This window comes from Penicillium expansum (assembly GCF_000769745.1).
Source record: "Penicillium expansum strain MD-8 chromosome Unknown contig106, whole genome shotgun sequence".
Classification (NCBI taxonomy): domain Eukaryota; kingdom Fungi; phylum Ascomycota; class Eurotiomycetes; order Eurotiales; family Aspergillaceae; genus Penicillium; species Penicillium expansum.
In genome coordinates this window covers 79143-98066 of record NW_015971230.1, presented here as the reverse complement: position 1 = coordinate 98066, position 18924 = coordinate 79143, and the positions used below count along the sequence as shown (strand labels likewise).

Below are 18924 nucleotides of genomic sequence, written 5' to 3'. Positions count from 1 at the left end.
ACCGGAAACTCCAAAAACCATTGAAAAACCACCACTATTCTGTTCTCTCATAAGGCAAAGCAATGAACCCTCGCACCTTAGCGCCCTCAAGCGCCGCATCAACACCACCTAGACTCAAATCAGTCTTGCGCAACTCGAACTCCCCAAAGAAATTCGCCTCAGCAGAAACCCTCTCAAACCCAAGCCCCTCAAACAAAGCCAAACTCCTCAAATTCGCCTGTCCAATCTTAACACTCAGACACTCAAACGTCAACCCCTCCGATGACCCCGCCGTCTTAACACCAGTCCGCAACTTCCGCACAGTCTCAACATCGACATCACCACCGCCAACAAACTCATCCAGAATAGCCCCTTGGTTCTGAACAATATACCGCATGAACATGAGTAAAGCAGCGCGCCCAAACCCGCGTCGTTGGTTGACTTTCTCGGCGATCATGAGCTCGACCTCACCGACTATTTGTGGTGGACTATCGCCCTCCTCACCGTCGTCGATGCGTAGAAAGAGGTTGATATCACCGACCATAGTAGCTGGCGAGTCACTTTCTGTTTGTAGCTCTGTTTGGCTGGGAACGCCATCTTCAGTGCCTGTTGTGATCGCCCGGCAGACGATGAAAGTTAGTTTGTCGGCGTCTTGGCGCCAGCTGCGTTGCATCGAATATTCTTCTTCTAGACTTAAGGGCTCTGAAGCTGTTGCTTCTTGAATTTCCTTGTCGTTTGTGAGAAAAGAGGTCGATCATAATTGGAATCCTATTGATCATGTTTGCTTACCGGGTCTTTCATCCATTCATGGTATCGGGGTACGTGCCATGATGAGTACGGGACTAAAAGGGCTTTTGAGGAGCAGAGGGCTTTTCCCTCAGATATTGAGGTCAGTTTCTTCTGTTTTACTATAGTCTCGATCTGCGAGCTCTGTGGGGGAAAGTATATATGTGTTGGGCATAGAGCAGCGTACCGATGTTGGCATTGAGTAGCATTGTGGGTCGAGGATTAAAAACGATCCTCTTCAGTGTGAATGATCTGGAATTGTTCAATTTGTATGTACCCTTGCGGAGAAAGCCTCATTCGATGTCTATCAGGGTATCGATGGGTATAAATCAGAGGAAATTAGTGGGATGGATTCTTCCAAGTGTGGGTCTTGGCGCGTGGAGCCACTCGGGTTGTATACGGCTTGTCTGAGCAGCTATGGGGTTGGTTGGTTATATAAATGTATCAATACATGTGTTATTTGGCACATGTGAAAAATGGTTATTTCATTAGTACCATTGATTGGTATCTCTATTGGTTCATTTTTGTTCTTCCTGACCCTTGAAAACTCCAAACCGGACCACCTCGACCTCTAGCGTCTCGGTATCAACCAGAATCAACTCCCCAGTTTCGTTGAACTTGGGAAGTGCCAGCAGCCGAACACGAGCCGCATCAGAACCATCGGCGGCACCCACCATTTCAGTGTCGCCATCTAGGCGGAGAGGGACGTCACTCTCAATCGTGGCAGTCTTGAACTGTGGCTGATTGCCAGCGAAAAAGATATGCGGACATGACTCGATAACATATGGATCGTCAGATTGATATGGATATGACCCTGAAGAGCATTGTTAGCAAAAATTACTTGAGAGATTGGGGTAGCCAAGCATACAAATTGTGTCCGGCGCAGTGGGAACGCCGCAGCGCCAACGAAGCATGGCTTCCATGATTCGCATCCGAGCATCAGAATCTTTCTCCTTGTCTGGACTGCTATCGCCACCCTCAATACTGATATACCGCAGAACATCATCAACATTCTGACCGCTGCATCCCCATAGTCGCCAGCCTTCCACATCGCCATCCCAGGGGTTTGTGACACTGTCGAACCAGCCCACCTCGGGCTTTTCATCTCCTCTGACAGGAGGTGCGGAATATGCTCTTGCTTGAGGGAACATAGTACGATGAATCCCCTGTTGAGGTAGGGAGAAGTTTGCGGGATCTTTTTCGCCCGGCATGAGAGTGATGGGAATGCTAGGCAAGATCTCCGCTAAGAAGTTATCAAGTTGTGTGATAGGCGCGGCATTGTATGCAGAGGCGTCATAGCCATATTTCTTCGGCTGGGCTTTCTTTGAGTCAGCGTCGCCAGTGTTTGTTGACGCCACATCTCCAATTACGCTGGCTCCAAGTGAGTTACCTGCGATGACCAACCGGGAGATTTTAGAGGGACCCAAGGAGGGACTGTTATCGTCGTTTCCCGAGAATCCTGTGTAGCCCAGAAGATAATCTGTCAATAGCTCCAAAGTAAGCGTGTCGCTTGATGTCCCAGTGATTCCCAGGCCACTGACGAAGGCAATTTTGCCGTGTTCCTTTCCAGCAATTTCAATTCCATTTTCTGGAGCATTGCCCTCCCATCGTTGGAGCTGCGGAGCCAAGTCTGGCAGCTTGATATCAATGACCTCGAAATCTCCATTCGCATTTTCGGTTCCCAATGCTGCAATAATGGCACCTGTGGCTAGCTGCGTAGACTGCAAAAAATTTCCAGTGAGCCGTAGGCGGCCGGATTCATCTTCCATCATAATTTCCGTCAAAGAGGGGTTGGAAGGGTCGGTGTAGGTGCGGCGAGGAGGGGGCGCAGAGGTGAAATTCTATGGATTGTCAGTAGAAAAAGCAGTAGCAAGCCCAAGGAACTAACCTCTTTGCTGAGATCCTCCAAAATATTCGGCTTCATTGGCAAATGCATGTATACGGTGCCGGCCACCCAGCACAGCTCGCCTTGTCGGACATCGAGGACTCGGTCGACACGTCGCACCTTCTCTCCAGCGATCTGAATTTGCAAGCAACTGTCAGAAACGTCCATAGCTGATAGTAGTAAATATCTCCTAGGAGCAAGTGCGCTTACAATAAGTCCATCCCACGCATCCACCGCGACTTGTTCAACGATGGGCTTCAACTTGGCGAGTCGCAAAAAGTACATGTCGTCATATTGCTGCTGATAGTGCCGTCCTGCACCAGCTGGTAGATGGAAAGTGAGGCGAGGATTGTAATAGGAGGGTGTGCGGTAAACCAGATCTTGTTCCTGTTCCTCCTTGCTATCGAAACAAAGTGCATTCAATGGTCAGCTAAAGCTCCTTGGTACATAGCAGCCTGGATAGAGGCAAAGTGAACCTAGAGGTATTACCTAGGAGGACACAAAAAAGTGTAGTCTTCAGCTTCCGGTGCCATATTGTCCGGAATAACGCTGAGCTCTTGCGTTTCGGGGATGGTTGAGGTGGTGATGCAAAAAGATGCGTTTGACGCGCCCACGCGTCAGTTAGCGCGTTCAATTACATTCCCGCTTCGGGATCTCGTGTGTGCCAACTGGTTAGGAAGAAACGAATTGACTCTTGAAATTTGTTATTTATTCTATTAATCTCATTAATCACACTATTTTCTTAGGCTTCTAAAATAAGTGAAGCCCGAATTAGGCCAAAATAAAGAAATTTGAAGCATCTAGCAATAAATCACATTAAGGCGACTCGGGACCTCAGTCATCTTTGCTCGGTAAAGGTGGAAAAGGCTGTATGCTCTATGCTCACCGAGATGTGCCATTCATAAATCACTGTATATTGTACTACATAATGTTGTAGGGTATGATGTAGATCGGTTATCATCTGCCTCGGTCCGTACATATCTAGACTAGGGCTTCCCCGCATTCTTCATTGTTCATGTTCGCCAAATATATGATCTTCATACGTTCTCCATAAATCTAAGAAAGCATTGAGATACGGCCATCTCTTAGTTCCACTTACTTCTACTTTTGAAAGACTACCATCGCCATCTTCACAATCTAACAACTATGTCTCTCCAAACACCACTATGCTCTCTCCTCAAGATCCAACATCCAGTGCTGCTAGCTGGCATGGCCCGCGCATCTGGAGCTCCATTAGCAGCAGCAGTCTCTAACGCCGGTGGTCTGGGTACAATTGGCGGACTCGGCTATACTCCAACTCAACTATCAGAGATGCTCACAGAGCTCAAGTCGCTTCTCCGAGACCCCTCACTCCCCTTCGGCGTGGATCTTGCTCTCCCGCAAGTCGGGGGCTCAGCGCGCGCAACAAACCACGACTACACACACGGCCAGCTGGATGAGTTAATCGAGGTGACCATTTCGCACGGTGCCAAGCTCTTCGTCTCTGCCGTCGGCATCCCGCCAGCGAAGACCATCAAGCGGCTCCACGAGGCCGGCATTCTAATTATGAATATGATCGGCGCGCCGAAGCACGCCCATAAGGCGTTCAAGGCGGGTGTCGATATTGTCTGCGCGCAGGGCGGCGAGGGCGGCGGTCATACAGGCGAAGTGCCGTTCTCCGTTCTCGTACCTGCTATTGTGGATGTTGCGCGGCAGTATAAGAGTCCGTTGACTGGCGAACCGGCGCTTGTAGTTGCAGCCGGTGGTATCAACGATGGTCGGAGTCTGGCGGCGTCGCTGATGTTTGGTGCTGCAGGTGTTTGGGTGGGAACGCGCTTTGTGGCCTCCGAGGAGAGCGGCGCTAGTCGTTTGCACAAGGAGGCTGTTGTTGGGGCACAGTTTGGTGAGACCAAACGCACACTTGTTATCTCTGGTCGGCCTTTGCGCATGCTACCCAATGAGTATATTAAAGAATGGGAATCGCGACCTGCTGATATTGCCGCGCTGACTTCCAAAGGTATTGTGCCCATGGTGGACGATTTGGAGAATGAGAAAGATGTCGATATGCCGTTCCTCATGGGCGATGTCTCAGCTAGTGTCAAGAATATAAAGCCAGCCGGTGTCATTGTGAAGGAGATGGTCCGGCAGGCTGTTGATGTGCTCAAAGTCGGAGGCTCATATATCACTTCAACAGGGCCGGCGAGTAAACTGTAGATATAGATGTGAAGTTGGAGGAAATGGGAGTTATCTGGCATGTTGATTCCTCTTACTGATAATACTATGACATCTACTTGTACAAAACACATGAAATCCAATAAGATTTGAAGAAACCAACAAGGAAGATAGATTATGCCTTGGTAATCACCGAGGAATATCGTAAGACAGACAAAAATAGATGGCATGGAAATTCTACATTTGCGAATTCAACACGAATCTTCAGATCTTTGTAAGCCACAAGGAAGGCAAAATGAAGCAGTTCCCTTGAGGGAAAAGTACAAAGTCGGGGACCGAATCTTCATCGAGGGTAGCCAAGGTTGTTTCAATCAAAATCGACATCAAATAGATTGGAATAATCTTAGAAAACCAAGCCATTGACTCCCGCAGCGTTGCCATTCGCTCGAGCCTCCAAAAGATTTGGGGGCGGAGTGGGACCGAAGACAGGCTTCTCTGAGGGTTGTTCGACCCGAGTAGGGGGCGGCTCGAGATCTTCCTCATCACTGATATCCTCCTCGTCATCTTCATAGTCGTCGTCGTACTCGCTTTCAGTACCTTCATCATCACCCTCTAAATGATCATCGCCTTCTGCTAGAGCAAGTCCTTCGCCTCGACCCTGGGCTTGCATACGCCGGCATAGGGCTTCTAGGTGGTGGCACTTTCGTCGCCATCTTTCAAGTTCTTCATGGTTCCGGGTACGTTCCTCCGCCATTTCCAGGATATTGCGGTTAGTTTGCTCGTGCTTCCGGTTGAGGGTATGATTCTCCTTCTCCAGGCGCTTGGTTTTCTTAGACATTTCTTCCATCTCCTTGCGGAAGGTAAGGAAAAGATCGTTGCTGTTGTTCAAAGTGTCCTCGACCTGGTGGTCTTCGTCAGCGACCGGGTAATGAGAGGGTTTGTGGGAACCCTTCTGTACCTGTTTGAACTTCTCCACATAGATGTTGAGTTGGCTGCGCAATTCGGCCTCGGTATGAGAGAAAGTGGAGACCTGGGAGGTCAATGCTCGGCTTCGGTTGGCTTCAACTTCACCAGCACGGCGCTGCTCCTCAAACTTGGAAGCGAGACTTTGGATCTCGGAGTCCTTGCCACGTAGGAGGCCCCTGTAATGCAGGTCACGCGTGTCGAACTGCTCGCTGATGGTCTTAAGCTTGGCGCGGAGTCTAAAACTCTCGATTAGCAAACGGAAAGCGCGAAAAGGAAAAGGGAATCGAAAGCGTACGCTTCATCCAGATCAACATCCACCTTTTCACTGCGAGGGTTCCCCTTGGCAGCCATAACGTCTTGGATGTCATAGAGGAGCGAGTCGAGGCGTTCGTTCACAATCAAGCGTGCTTTCTTCTCCGTGTCCTCCAGCTTCTTATTCTCATCCTACCAAATCGTTTAGCTGGCAAGTCCTCCGTGGTGTTTGGCGCAATCGTCTCGAGGCGCATGCTGATGGACCCACCTTGACCTTCTTGTTCTCCTTCGTAAGTTCTCGACACAGCTTCTCCAGCTTGTCCTTCATTGTAACGGTCTTGTTGAGATCGGATTTGCCCTTGTCCTGGTCCTTTTGTAGCTGATCGGCGCGCTTCTTGCTCTTAGAATAATCACGATCCAACTTCTTCATATCCGCTAGCAGCTCGGTGTACTTCTTATGGACGGTTTCGAGTTTGGTCATAGGGGACTCAATGTTGCTCAAAAGCTGGTTGAGATCACGAGTTGCCTTCTTGACCTCCCGCTCTGTATATCAAAATCCAAGTTAGCGACCCCAAGTTCTAGACTAACCTCGTGGCCCAGCGGCACCAAGCAAAGAGGAAAAATGCCGCCGCAGAATACAAAGGGAGTCACGCACCAATTTCCGCCTCTTGGTCTTTCTCGCCGGCGGCATCTTGCTCCAGCTGGGAGATCTTGGCGGCTAAAAGCTTGGACGTCTCGTTTGGGTCCGCCGCCTTCTTCCCCTTGTTCTTCTTCGCCATGGAGGTGGACGACATTTCGAGTTGTTTGGGTGAGGTATTGCAGAAACCACGTATTTGGTGGTTCGATCCACGGGGGGGTTGGTACGAAGGCCGGAAGCCGAAAATTTGCGCCAAATAGGCGGGATACAGGGTAGGATGTAAACGGATCAATCACACGGAGGGGAGATCCCAGAGGCAAGGCTCACGAGCGAGATCACTGGCTCTGGGATGTAGGAATTGTTCGTTTGTCGTATCGTTCGGGAAAGAGCAAATGTTGGTCTTCGGAGCAGAACTTCGACGAGCGGGCGGCCAGTGAGGCTTACGCTAGCATAGATGATGTAAGCCTGGGCGGTGGAACCTCCAGGGCTGGACATTTTCAACTCCGGGGTTGCGAGCCTGTTCATTACGGTCGTCAACTACCCCTAATTATGTTGCGCTCATCGATGCGCCTCGGTACGGCGCGAGTGCCAAATTCTCACCCACTCATCGGTCGCTCATTAAAGTCAACGCAAACGATCCTTCCGCGCAATACTTGGAGAGCTGCATCAACTGTGACCAACTTGGATAACTTCCCCAAGGTCGGCGAGAAGCTCCACGGATTCACCCTGCAGGAGAAGAAACATGTCCCTGAGCTTCATCTAACTGCAGTCTGGCTGAAACATGACCAGACCGATGCAGACTACATGCATGTCGCCAGAGATGATAAAAACAATGTGTTTGGAATCGGTTTCAAGACGAACCCGCCGGATGCTACTGGTGTGCCTCATATTCTGGAGCATACTACACTATGTGGCAGCGAAAAGTGAGTTGCATCATATTGAATATCTTTTCATTCTTGCTGACATTGTGCTCCCTCAAGATTTCCAATCCGAGACCCGTTCTTTAAGATGCTTCCGCGCTCCCTCTCAAATTTCATGAATGCTTTCACAGCTTCCGATCACACTACATACCCATTTGCCACAACCAACCAACAGGATTTTAAAAACCTTCTTTCTGTTTATCTTGATGCTACCCTGCACCCTCTTCTCAAGGAATCGGATTTCCGACAAGAAGGATGGCGCTTGGGCCCCGAGGATCCGCGGGCTGGAGAGTCGGTTCCCGGACAACCCGAAAAACAGCTTTCATTGGAGGACATTGTGTTCAAGGGCGTTGTCTACAATGAGATGAAGGGCCAGATCTCTGATGCAAACTATCTCTACTATATCCGTTTCAAGGAGAGCATCTTCCCTTCGCTGAACAACTCGGGTGGAGACCCGGAGTACATCACAGATCTCACTCATAAGCAGCTCTCGGAGTTTTCGAAACGCAACTACCACCCCAGCAACTCCAAGATTCTTACCTATGGTGATATGCCTCTGGCTGATCACCTGCAGCAGATCGGTGCCGTCCTGGATGGCTTCCAGAAAGGACAAGCAGATACTGACATCAAGCTACCTCTGGATCTCACTAAGGGACCTCTCAACGTGACTGTTCCTGGCCCCGTCGATACATTTGCGAGCGAAGACAAGCAGCACAAGACATCCACCTCCTGGTACATGGGTGACACTACGGACATTGTGGAAACTTTCTCCGTAGGAATAGTTTCCTCGCTCCTCCTCGATGGCTACGGCTCACCCATGTACCGAGCCCTTGTTGAGAGTGGTCTAGGCTCTTCTTTCACACCGAACACGGGTCTTGACCCATCTAGCCGGACCCCCATCTTCTCGGTTGGACTTAATGGTGTGACTGAAGCGGAAGCCCCCAATATCAAAAATGTGATTCAAAACGTCTTCCGGGATTCCGTTTCTGCCGGGTTCAGCGAGGAAAAGGTTCGTGGATTCCTTCATCAGCTGGAGCTCTCTCTGCGTCACAAGACTGCAAACTTCGGAATTGGTGTAATGGAGAAGACCATCTCGACTTGGCTCAACGGCTCAAACCCCATGAAAGAGCTGGCTTGGAATGATGTCATCGACGAGTTTAAGCGCAGATATGCGAAACCTGGTTATCTCGAGTCTTTGGTGGAAAAGTATCTCATCAACGACCAATGTATGACCTTCACCATGGTCGGTACTCCCACTTTCAACAAAGAGTTGGACGAGAAGGAGGTGGTGCGCAAGGATAAGAAACTTGCTCAGCTTATCGAACAGCACGGATCAGTTGAGAAGGCTGTCACTAAGCTTGGAGAGGAGGAATTGGAACTTCTCAAGATCCAAGAGGACGCTCATAATGCTGACCTGAGCTGCCTCCCGTCGTTAAGAGTCAAGGACATCTCTCGAGAGAAGGAGCGCAAGCCTGTTCGAGAGTCTAAAGTTGAGGGCGCTGACGTCGTCTTGCGCGAAGCTCCCACCAATGGCTTGACCTACTTCCAGGCCTTGAATGAATTTGTTGATCTACCTGATGAACTTCGGTTGCTGATGCCCTTGTTTAACGACTGTGTTATGCGTTTGGGAACTGCCAACCGGTCGATGGAACAATGGGAAGATTTGATCAAACTGAAGACCGGAGGAATTTCGACCTCGTCGTTCCTTGTGTCATCCCCAACGCACTTGGATCAGTTCAAGGAGGGCATGCAGTTCTCTGGATTCGCTATCGACAAGAACATCCCCGAGATGCTGGAAATGCTCTCGGTTTTGGTTACAGAGACGGACTTCACGAGCCCAGCAGCGCCTGCGATGATTCAAGAACTCTTACGGACGACTACCAATGGGGCTTTGGATGCCATTGCAGGAACTGGACACCGATTCGCTGTCAATGCTGCGGCCGCCAGTATTTCTCGAAGCTTCTGGATCCAGGAGCAGCAGTCTGGCCTTGAACAACTGCAAGCCACAGCTAACCTGCTCCGGGACGCAGAGTCCTCTCCCGAGCGTCTCCAGGAGCTGATCGAGAAGCTTCGCCTGATTCAATCCTTTGCCATCTCTTCGTCCAACCTTCGCGTCCGCATGGTGTGTGAAAAGGAGAGTGCTGGTAAGAACGAATCGATTTTGCAAAAGTGGATTTCCGGACTGCCTCAAACACAGTCCCCAAGCGCCAATCTCACCACCTCTTCCTTCAAGTCAACCGATAAGGCCTTCTATGATATGCCGTACAAGGTCTATTACTCCGGCCAGGCTACCCAGACTGTGCCATTCGTTGATCCATCCAGCGCTCCTCTCAGCATCTTGTCCCAGCTCCTCACCCACAACTACCTTCACCCCGAGATCCGAGAGAAGGGAGGTGCATACGGAGCGGGTGCTAGTAACGGGCCTATCAAGGGCCTTTTCACCTTTATGAGTTACCGGGACCCGAACCCTCTCAACTCGCTCAAGGTCTTCAAAAACAGCGGTATCTTTGCTAGAGATCGTGCTTGGTCTGAGCGTGAGATTGAAGAAGCTAAGCTTGGCATCTTCCAAGGTCTTGATGCTCCTATGAGCGTCGACGACGAAGGCGCCCGGTACTTCATGAGTGGCGTTACCCATGAAATGGACCAACGCTGGAGAGAGCAGGTCTTGGATGTTACAGCCAAGGATGTCAACGCGGTCGCTGAAAAGTTCCTGGTGAACGGCTCGCGACGAACGACTTGCGTTCTGGGTGAGAAGAAGGACTGGGCTGATTCGGAATGGGAGCTGCGCAAGCTTTCTATGGATGCCGCTGCGTAAGCGATATCAACTAAGGATCGCTGTTCAGCAGTTGCTTCTCCCCCCTCCCGTTTTTCCCCTACACACCTTTCCCTGAACTGGGCAAGATCCTTGTTTAGAGTATTGTATCACGACTTCACCTTCCCATGTATTTCTATCCACCTCCACCTCTTTGCATCGCATCCTACCTTGTACATATATCCATGTATATCCCATCTGTATACATCTCCATTCTTCCGTTTCTCTGTTTCCATGTCTCTTCCCCTGCCTTGATCTCCAACCGCGCTGAAGATATTCACGTGCTTCGGCACCGAGCTAATCACATCTACAACCAGTCACCACCTTTGGTTGCACGATGTCGCATTCATTCCCATCAGGATGCTCGCGCAAGAACAAAGGGGATGTGAACCGCCAGGTACACTCCTCTTCTCCGTTTTTCAGACCCGTCCTGGACCTATAAGTCTACACAGGACGGACTAAAAACGAGGGAACATAAATATATACATGTTTATTTCAGAAATTGTAGAATTCGTAGAAATATCAAAACAATAAATCAATCTTTCACATGTGTTGACTCAAAAATGAGGAAGAATAATTGGCCAAGCGCCACAGCCCTGGTAAAAAAGCGGAGAAACTGTAATTCCCCCCTGATAAGCTCCGATGTAACTGTGTCTGCTTACACTCTTCTCCAATTGTTTTGATCAATTACCACCAAGAGTTATGGAGAATTACTCTGAGTAGTCATGAAGAGATCGGGCGCCATGGTTGGCCCGAAGCCGACTAAGGCCTGTGGTGAGTGGGAGATGGCATTGGCATCCGTTGTGGGGAAGAGCTAACTAGTCAAAGTAAATTGCCGACGACTGAAGGTATAGACATAGCTACTTTCCAATATGCTAGTAGCTAGGATATCACTCACATCAATCAGATGAAATGCGAAGTATCCGGACCTCCTCCATGTCGCCGTTGCCGTCACACTCGAGCAGCTTGTGTCTTCAAGCCCCGGGCCAATGTGAGGAAAAAACCACGAAACAAATAACCCGGACACGGAGCTGACAGCTTATCTAGGCATCTGCCGTGCATGAATTAATGGGGATGCAGCAAGAACAAGCTTTTGGTTCTCCGCCGGTGATCCCAGATCACCAAGCGATCCTGAACCGGCTGGCCAGGATCGAGGCTGCGCTAGGTATCACCGAGGACCCCCAGGACCCCGAAGACCCTGAAGACGAAGTTAGTTTGTCTCATGGGGCAAGTCCTGAAGAAGAGATCGACGCTGTGCCACTGGATGGTGTATGGACAGCGCTTGCGCATTTACGGGTCATTACTCGCCCGCCTCCAAATGATAGTGTTTGGTCGCGATCCACTGTTCAGCAGCTATGGAGCTCGTATGTACTGTGTAAATCAAGATGTGATGGCCGATGTCTGACAATGTCACAGCTTCTTGAAAAATCTCCCACTTCTCCACTTCCTAACAGACCATAGCGCGTTCGCTTCTCCGACCCCTGTCCTACTCGCTTCTGTGCTGTATATATCTGCTCTGCACCATCCATTTGCTGTGCTGGGATCGTTGGACTCGGGCTATTTTACCGCTATGTATAGTGCTATCGCTGAGCTTGTGACTCCGCCTCTGCACCCAATTTCCCTGCAATTATTAGAGCAGAAGGACGAAGAGCAAAATGCCTTCCCGCAAGCCAAAAGAGAAAAAGCCTTTCACGACATCCTTGGGTTGATCATGGCTAGTCTGAGCTGTGAGGCTTACATTGGTGCCACAGGCTCGTGGATTGCAATGGCATATCGTATCTGGCTTGATCATTGCCCAACAGAGATGAATTCCACCACAAAAGACTGGCGTGGCTTGTTTTCTGGTCTTCAGGTAGGAATAGCTACCAAACACCGAAATCTGGATACTTTATTTACACTTTGCTTCAGGTTATTGACATCGAGCACGCCTCAATGCACATGTCCTATCCACTTCTCCCACGACATGCTGCAAATCCAACTATACAGCGGCTGGATAGCCACCAAGAAAATGCCTTCCAGGGCCTTGCAGAAATGATGCACTTTGGACTGAGTCATTTTGTCGGCCGTGGGCTACCGAGCATCTGGTCCTCTCTCAATGCAGATGATGCCGACATCGTGCCCACAGCTCGGTCCCCGTTTACTGAGAGTGACTTGCAGGTCATCCGGCATTGGGCACGGAAACTTGATGACTGGCTAGTACGATACAATGGATCATCCCGTGAGTGTCCATGAGCCGGAATCCAATTTCGCGAACTGACTATTGTTAGAGCCTACTCCATCTGATCGACAAGGTATTCTCATTCTGCTCCAATATCACCTGCACAAATTATATGTGCTTTCGATCTATCATCCAGCTCGCGGATTTGACCTCAGCCCTGCGAACATTAGTTCTTTTGAGCGACACGAATTGCTCGTTTCGGCCCGGGCAGTGTTGAGGCTGAGACAAGATGATGCGAGCATATGGTCCAATTGGGACTTGGTTGTAAGTTTAGCCCCGGAGCCTGTAATGCTCTTTCTAACAAAATAGATGATTACATGGGCGGCCGTATTACTCCTTCAAGGCGTTGAAGACGGCATGACTCACCAAGATGGTATGGCATATTCAGCTCCCAAAAAGCAGAATCATCAACCTCTTCTAATGCTCTATTCTAGATTTACTCCTCATCCAAGCACATCTTCAAAGCCTAGAGCGAAGAAACCGGTCCGCTGCAAACATTCATACCGTTCTATTCTACAGACTCGAGTCTAGCATGCAAGCCATGCATACTCCGCCAGACACAAGCGTGGCATTAGCGTTCCCAGTCGCAAACACAGATGACTCGTGGACTATATTTGACCAAGAGATAATGTCTCTTGCAAATCCGCCCTGGTTATTTGATGAATCGACGCAGCTGCCACAGATCCAAAAAACCTCTGCAGTGCACCAGTTGCAGTCTGGACTCCCACCTTTCCAGTACGACTCTACCATTCTAGCATCTACATCCCAACACTTTGCACCGCATACATAGCAGAACTGGACAGCGGCGAGTTGCGGGTACTTAAGCAGATCCCCAGGTATACTATCGTCAACCCCCAAGAGGATCTAGTGGTTGCAGCAAAAGCCACTCCTTGATGTAATCTAGAATTATGCTATATACACTTCAAATCACAGTTCATCAAAGGAACTATCCTACAGCCTCCGAACACTGAACCTCAGCTTGAAAGTGTCCATCCCCTCATGGTAGTCTTTCATCGTCTTGTCAGTCCCAGCCCACTTCTCTATCCGAGTCTCAACCTCCCATTTCGTCCCTGTTTCAGCACCGACCTGCTCCCAGAATTTTCTCCACGTAGCAGGATCATGACGATAGTGCTTCCCAGCGGCTTCCTTATCTTCCGGGGGCGGAGGGTTCACTAGACCAATTTGCCGACCGATTAGAAGGGAGCCAGGCTTATCATGAAGTAACCCGACGAGCCGCTTCGCAACTAGGACCTGCTGATCCCAGTTGAAAAGATGGAAAAATGAAGCGGCGTTCACAATATCAATCTTGTGGGTCAGTTTTTTCACTAGATTGGAGTTGTCGTCGAATATATCTGCTACAATGAACTGGGCTTTGAGATGATCGTGGTCGTTGAATAGGTCATACCCAATGTCGTAGAAGTCTTGTCGCAGGTCTGAGGCATAGAGGTTCTCAGAGGGGACGCCGTCGAAGACCTGGTTTGGTATGTTAGATTTGCTTTCATTGCTCTGGACTCTGTATGAGCTCTCTGGAACCTTACCAGTTGACGCAGCTCTTGTCCGACTGCACACCCGACATCAAGCAACTTTTGACCGGACTTGAGTCTATCCAGAATTTCAGGGTAGAGCGGTGACTGTGGGATACTCAAGTCCAGGAACCGGAATGATCCAATACAAGGATATGGGAACTATGGATGTTTATTAGCATCTTTGTTCAGTCATGCTCCTCCGGGAATGTGAAGATTCGGAAGCCATCAATTGCATCTGATGGGCATCATACACGTGAGCATTGCAAGCCACGGCGTATCTAGGATATATTGTAGGTAAAAAAATATCTACTCACCACAGCGAATGCTCGGTCTCTCTGGATCATTCCATCGACATTAGCATGGACACCCACTATGGAATGGGAAGTGACTCACCACTTTCTTCACATGTTCCACCTCGTGCCCAGGTGGGATTTTGCTGTACTTTTCGAGCAAAGTCTTTGCTGGCTCAGGAACCTCAATCAATTCTGGCTCGTACCAGGGGAACTCCTGAGGATCGAAGCCACCATCGAGAATGGATCTGAGATCGGACTCGGCCTTGGCCATGTTGGAGTAGAGGGATGTGCCGAGGTGCGTTTGCGGTACAAATCCTGTACAATTCGGTAATGCTGTATAATTTGGGTCTCGTAGAACTTGATTATGTATAGTCTCGCATCACAAACCAGAGTGGCGGGCAACTGGGCTTGCTGAGGATGCCCCGCGTGGGGCATTGGGATGTGCCGGCGCAATTACCCGGCCCGGGTGTTTGGTGAACGTCGTCTTAATGGTGAAACTCATCCCAATTGAATAAGTACATCCCAAAAACGGCTGAACCTCGCCAAAACTTGTGTCGGATTTCTATTGGTCGTTCGTTATCTAGTTTACGTTTTGGACCCCGGAGAGCAAGGGATGTCTGTCAAGAGGGGTGAGGCGAACACGGGCACATACACAGGTTTACCATTCTTCGCAAACAGATTCTTCATCCTCTTCTCGACTTGGCTACTGGTTCTGGCTCACGCTGAATGACCTTCGGTAAATAAATATGGTCACTATTCAGATGAATGATACCCCCGAGAGTGCTCCGAGTACTCCTATACAGAGGATTGTCGTTGGAACGGAGGGAAACAGTTGGATTTGGTCTCCTGATAGCTGGGACTTAACGCACCCCGCCGACCCACGGGCGAACTTGCTAGAAAATGGAGTCCGTCTCGATTGTGAAATCATGAATGTCAAAATAGACCCAACCAAGACCGCTTTGGTAATCATCGACATGCAGAACATTGGTATGAACAAGGCACTCAATCCGCCCTCTGCTCCCCCCATGTATAAGGCCGAAGATGCGATCATTCAATACGCTATACCGGCCGCCCGAGAGCTTGGCCTCCAAATCATCTGGCTCAACTGGGGTCTCACCGAGGATGATCTGGCCAGTATACCCCCGGCTGAAGTCCGCGTATTTGCCTTGGAGCCTAACACAGAAAAAGTCGACTATGGTCTTGGAGACCGGCTTGGCGATCCAGACGATCCGGCAAACTTCCTTAAATTCGGCGAGAGGCCAAATTTGAGTAAAATGCCAGGCACTGAGATTGGGGAAGTTGTTCTAGAGGATGGTAGTCGGGTCAACGCTGGCCGAGTGATGATGAGGGGAACTTGGAATGCCGCTCTGCATGGGCCATTGGCCAAGGCGTACGAGGATGGAACGACAGCGCCTCGCCCAGACGTTTGGATACACCAGAATCGCAACTCTGGCCTTTGGAACGAGAGCACTGCCTTGAGCCAATATTTGAAGACAGAGGGAATCCGCACCCTCTTGTTTTCGGGTGTTAATACTGATCAGTGTGTCGGCTCTACTCTGCAAGACGCTCATGCTCAAGGCTATGACACCATCTTTCTAAAGGATGGATGCCGAACAGATAGCCCTCCATACGCAAAAGCGTCTTACGAGTTCAATTGTGCCCGATCCTGGGGGTTCTTAACGAGCTGCAGGGCCCTTGCGAAAGCCGCAGGGCTCAAATACTGATGTCAGGGTGGAGGGAATCATACCCGGACACTCTGTGTATTCTTCCACCTCTTATATATATTCAGGTTTAGATCTTTAATTTGACCGAAGTGGCGGTGCGAGTAAGATATCTTAATTCAGATGTGATCCTTTCTTAGAAGGACATCTCAATTGCTCCGTCGTCCCGAGATAAAAATTTACGATAGAATTATTCAGCTCGTACGTGTGTTATAAGGCCAAACGCCACTTCACCGCTAGCAGACCTACGAGACTACGAAGCTGTATCTCTTATTTCTCATTGCAAATGCATAGCATTTAGTGAGGGATATATAGGGGTGGAAATGAAGCTATAAATATGGCTTCATCCCCAGTACGAAGGATATTAGACAGTTTTATAATCTATTCCTCATACTACAAAGTATCCCTCTGTAAAAGATCATCCCAAAGTTATTACATGCTGTTTAGTGTACTATTCCTATAGTATATTATTTAACAGAATGTGACATCTTTTGTTCATTTGAAACTATCAATCCGCATAAGAATGTACACTTGAATGCCTTGTCAGCCTACGGAGGCGCTTCCCAAAGAAATAAATCGGAAGCCCTAGGACCATTGGGCCTATCGTCAGCGCAAACTCAACCATGGCAGGCGCCAAAAACCCCCTTCGCGCTGCCATCGGCATAACCCAATAGCTCATCGCAAAACCACAAGTATTCTTGATCACAGTTGCAACAACCATGATCTCCCCAGAAATTGGTTTGTAGCAATCAACAGCATATGCAATGGCGATTGTAGGAACAGTCGTCACGCAAAGCCCACTGAAGCCATACCCAACAACCAGGACCACAGGCCAATCCCACAGCCGATCATAGCCCACGCCACCAATCACAATTCCAACAACAGTAAACATGAAATAGGGAATAAGAGCTGGCAACCGCATCTCTGCTTCTCGAATGCCATTGTTGCGCTTTGTGGCGCGCACAGCAACCCAATCTGAAAACGGGCCCGCGGTAGCAAGTCCAACCAAGCCGCCAACGACAAACGCAAAATTCGCATATCCTACGCTGGATGGCGAGAAATTATATGGAGGTGCGCTGAGGACAGAAGATTCTGTGAGGTTCCAGAAAAGGAGGAGATTGGCTGGTCCGGCGACGTTCAGAGCCGCCCAGAGGATGATAGGAAAGAAAAACAGGCGGAATGGCGAGATGATATCCCGGAGAAGAATTGCCTTCCATTCTGCTTCTGGGGCTTGCCAGAGTTTGAACTGGGACCTAGAGGGCCGCCCGCTACTAACGGTATTGGCTCGCTCGATATTCTCTAGTTGTTCGGATTCTACCTCTTGGCTTGTTTGCTTGATATTTTGGCTGGGTGAGCTGGTTGCTCTGAGCTCCGAGCCCTCCAAAACTGAATCCCTGCGGAATCGGGTTTCAGGGAAGCAGATCAAGAGGGTGATCAAGTTGAAGCAAGTCAGCGCTAGAGAAAGCCAGAAGAAGCTACGCCAGCCGTATCTATGATATTAAAGTTAGCTCTGTACATCCGGAGGTTGGACCGACTTGAGTTCAAATGACATACTTTTGCGCAATATTACCGGAAATGACAGGCCCAATGAACAGGCCGAGGAAGTAGCCCATGCTGATAGAAGATTAGCATAAATAATAACAGCGATAGGGGGAATATTCACAAGTAAACGCCGGTCCAAAGACCCCTTTCATGGAGAAAGAGCATATCTGCGATAACTTGTACCAAAAGTGTCTCACTCGTCGCTGTAGCAATGCCATTCACAACGCGGGCAGCGAGCATGCTGCTATATGAAGTAGCCAGAGCTTGCCAGATACACGACGAAATGCCGAGCAAGCAAAAAATGAGACTTGTAAAGCGTCGTCCGAAGGTATTCGAACAGGGAACAATGATAAAGTTCGAAAAGCCAAGAGCGAGCACAGAAACCCCGGTCAACAAACTCAGCTGCGTGTCGTTTAGATGAAATTCGGCGAGGAAGAGGGGAAACATAGGCCCCATTGACAGTGCGGACTCTACAGAGACGAACAAAAAGAGGAATTGGGTTGTAATTACAAGGTCTGGGTGGTTGATATAATAGTCAGCCTTTGCCTTTCAAGACATTCGGACAGTTACTTGCACTTCCACGGCTTGGACCAGTTTAAGGGGTCCTTTGGGTCATCAGAGGGACAGGGAATAAGCCTATCCAATGGAGTAAGTAGAGTAAAGGCCACTTGGCCATATGGTCAAGTGATTTTCCGGAATAATACTTACTGTATATCGTGATTTGATCCATTTGCCAGATGGACTCCTTCCCCCTCCCTCATTAGTTCAGTCCCAGGGATAATATCCATGTCAAAGACGCTGGTAGTATGCCCAATGGGAGGAGTCTTTTTTCCAATAGTCATGTTGAATAATTTAACTACAAATAGACCGGTCAATGAGAACTGAATGAAGGGTCATGCCGGGACATCATCGAGTCTTAAATGGTGAGGTCGAATATCAACCCCCGCATTTACCAGTTTCCCCAGATCCGGGGTATACAGGGTCACACGGACCATCCATGGATTTTCTTTGTTGAAGACACTGGATTTCAAAGCATTTACTTTATCACATCGCCACTCTGGGCTTTGTTCCCAGGTCCCACGGAAATGCGGGACCGAAATTGCGGGACAGAGCGGAACGCGGCAGATAGAACGTCGATCGGATAGAATGTGAAGCTGCAAGCACAATTACCACAGCAGAAATTGATTTGTTCCATGGAATTAACGTGCAGAGTCGATGTAGCTTCTCAGTCTGGAG

The 18924-nt window shown here is 49.3% G+C and overlaps 9 protein-coding genes across 9 annotated transcripts; 4 read left to right on the top strand and 5 right to left on the bottom strand.

Annotated features, from left to right (window-relative positions):
* Nucleotides 1-34: 34 nt before the first annotated feature.
* On the bottom strand, nt 35-652 carry PEX2_034440 (uncharacterized protein; the record flags this gene model as incomplete). Its single annotated transcript, XM_016740719.1, has 1 exon — nt 35-652. One exon carries the CDS (start codon nt 650-652, stop codon nt 35-37), a length of 618 nt encoding a protein of 205 aa, XP_016601332.1.
* Nucleotides 653-1283: 631 nt separating this feature from the next.
* On the bottom strand, nt 1284-3183 carry PEX2_034430 (DNA-directed DNA polymerase delta subunit POL31; the record flags this gene model as incomplete). The annotated part of the gene is made up of 5 exons (XM_016740718.1): nt 1284-1579; nt 1634-2606; nt 2654-2785; nt 2861-3050; nt 3140-3183. 5 exons carry the CDS (start codon nt 3181-3183, stop codon nt 1284-1286), a joined length of 1635 nt encoding a protein of 544 aa, XP_016601331.1.
* Nucleotides 3184-3796: 613 nt separating this feature from the next.
* On the top strand, nt 3797-4843 carry PEX2_034420 (NAD(P)H-dependent flavin oxidoreductase; the record flags this gene model as incomplete). The annotated part of the gene is made up of 1 exon (XM_016740717.1): nt 3797-4843. The coding sequence occupies one exon, from the start codon at nt 3797-3799 to the stop codon at nt 4841-4843; it is 1047 nt and encodes a 348-aa protein (XP_016601330.1).
* A 361-nt stretch (nt 4844-5204) lies between these two features.
* On the bottom strand, nt 5205-6813 carry PEX2_034410 (taxilin; the record flags this gene model as incomplete). The annotated part of the gene is made up of 4 exons (XM_016740716.1): nt 5205-6003; nt 6063-6211; nt 6288-6562; nt 6675-6813. 4 exons carry the CDS (start codon nt 6811-6813, stop codon nt 5205-5207), a joined length of 1362 nt encoding a protein of 453 aa, XP_016601329.1.
* A 407-nt stretch (nt 6814-7220) lies between these two features.
* Nucleotides 7221-10391, top strand: cym1 (pitrilysin family metalloprotease cym1; the record flags this gene model as incomplete). Its single annotated transcript, XM_016740715.1, has 2 exons — nt 7221-7579; nt 7637-10391. The coding sequence occupies 2 exons, from the start codon at nt 7221-7223 to the stop codon at nt 10389-10391; spliced, it is 3114 nt and encodes a 1037-aa protein (XP_016601328.1).
* Nucleotides 10392-11456: 1065 nt separating this feature from the next.
* Nucleotides 11457-13396, top strand: PEX2_034390 (fungal specific transcription factor domain-containing protein; the record flags this gene model as incomplete). Its single annotated transcript, XM_016740714.1, has 6 exons — nt 11457-11752; nt 11805-12240; nt 12297-12606; nt 12656-12870; nt 12916-12979; nt 13041-13396. The coding sequence occupies 6 exons, from the start codon at nt 11457-11459 to the stop codon at nt 13394-13396; spliced, it is 1677 nt and encodes a 558-aa protein (XP_016601327.1).
* Nucleotides 13397-13557: 161 nt separating this feature from the next.
* On the bottom strand, nt 13558-14696 carry PEX2_034380 (uncharacterized protein; the record flags this gene model as incomplete). The annotated part of the gene is made up of 4 exons (XM_016740713.1): nt 13558-14079; nt 14145-14291; nt 14447-14467; nt 14526-14696. 4 exons carry the CDS (start codon nt 14694-14696, stop codon nt 13558-13560), a joined length of 861 nt encoding a protein of 286 aa, XP_016601326.1.
* Nucleotides 14697-15171: 475 nt separating this feature from the next.
* On the top strand, nt 15172-16149 carry PEX2_034370 (cysteine hydrolase family protein; the record flags this gene model as incomplete). Its single annotated transcript, XM_016740712.1, has 1 exon — nt 15172-16149. The coding sequence occupies one exon, from the start codon at nt 15172-15174 to the stop codon at nt 16147-16149; it is 978 nt and encodes a 325-aa protein (XP_016601325.1).
* A 505-nt stretch (nt 16150-16654) lies between these two features.
* Nucleotides 16655-17928, bottom strand: PEX2_034360 (Major facilitator superfamily domain, general substrate transporter; the record flags this gene model as incomplete). The annotated part of the gene is made up of 3 exons (XM_016740711.1): nt 16655-17636; nt 17701-17760; nt 17810-17928. The coding sequence occupies 3 exons, from the start codon at nt 17926-17928 to the stop codon at nt 16655-16657; spliced, it is 1161 nt and encodes a 386-aa protein (XP_016601324.1).
* Nucleotides 17929-18924: the final 996 nt, after the last annotated feature.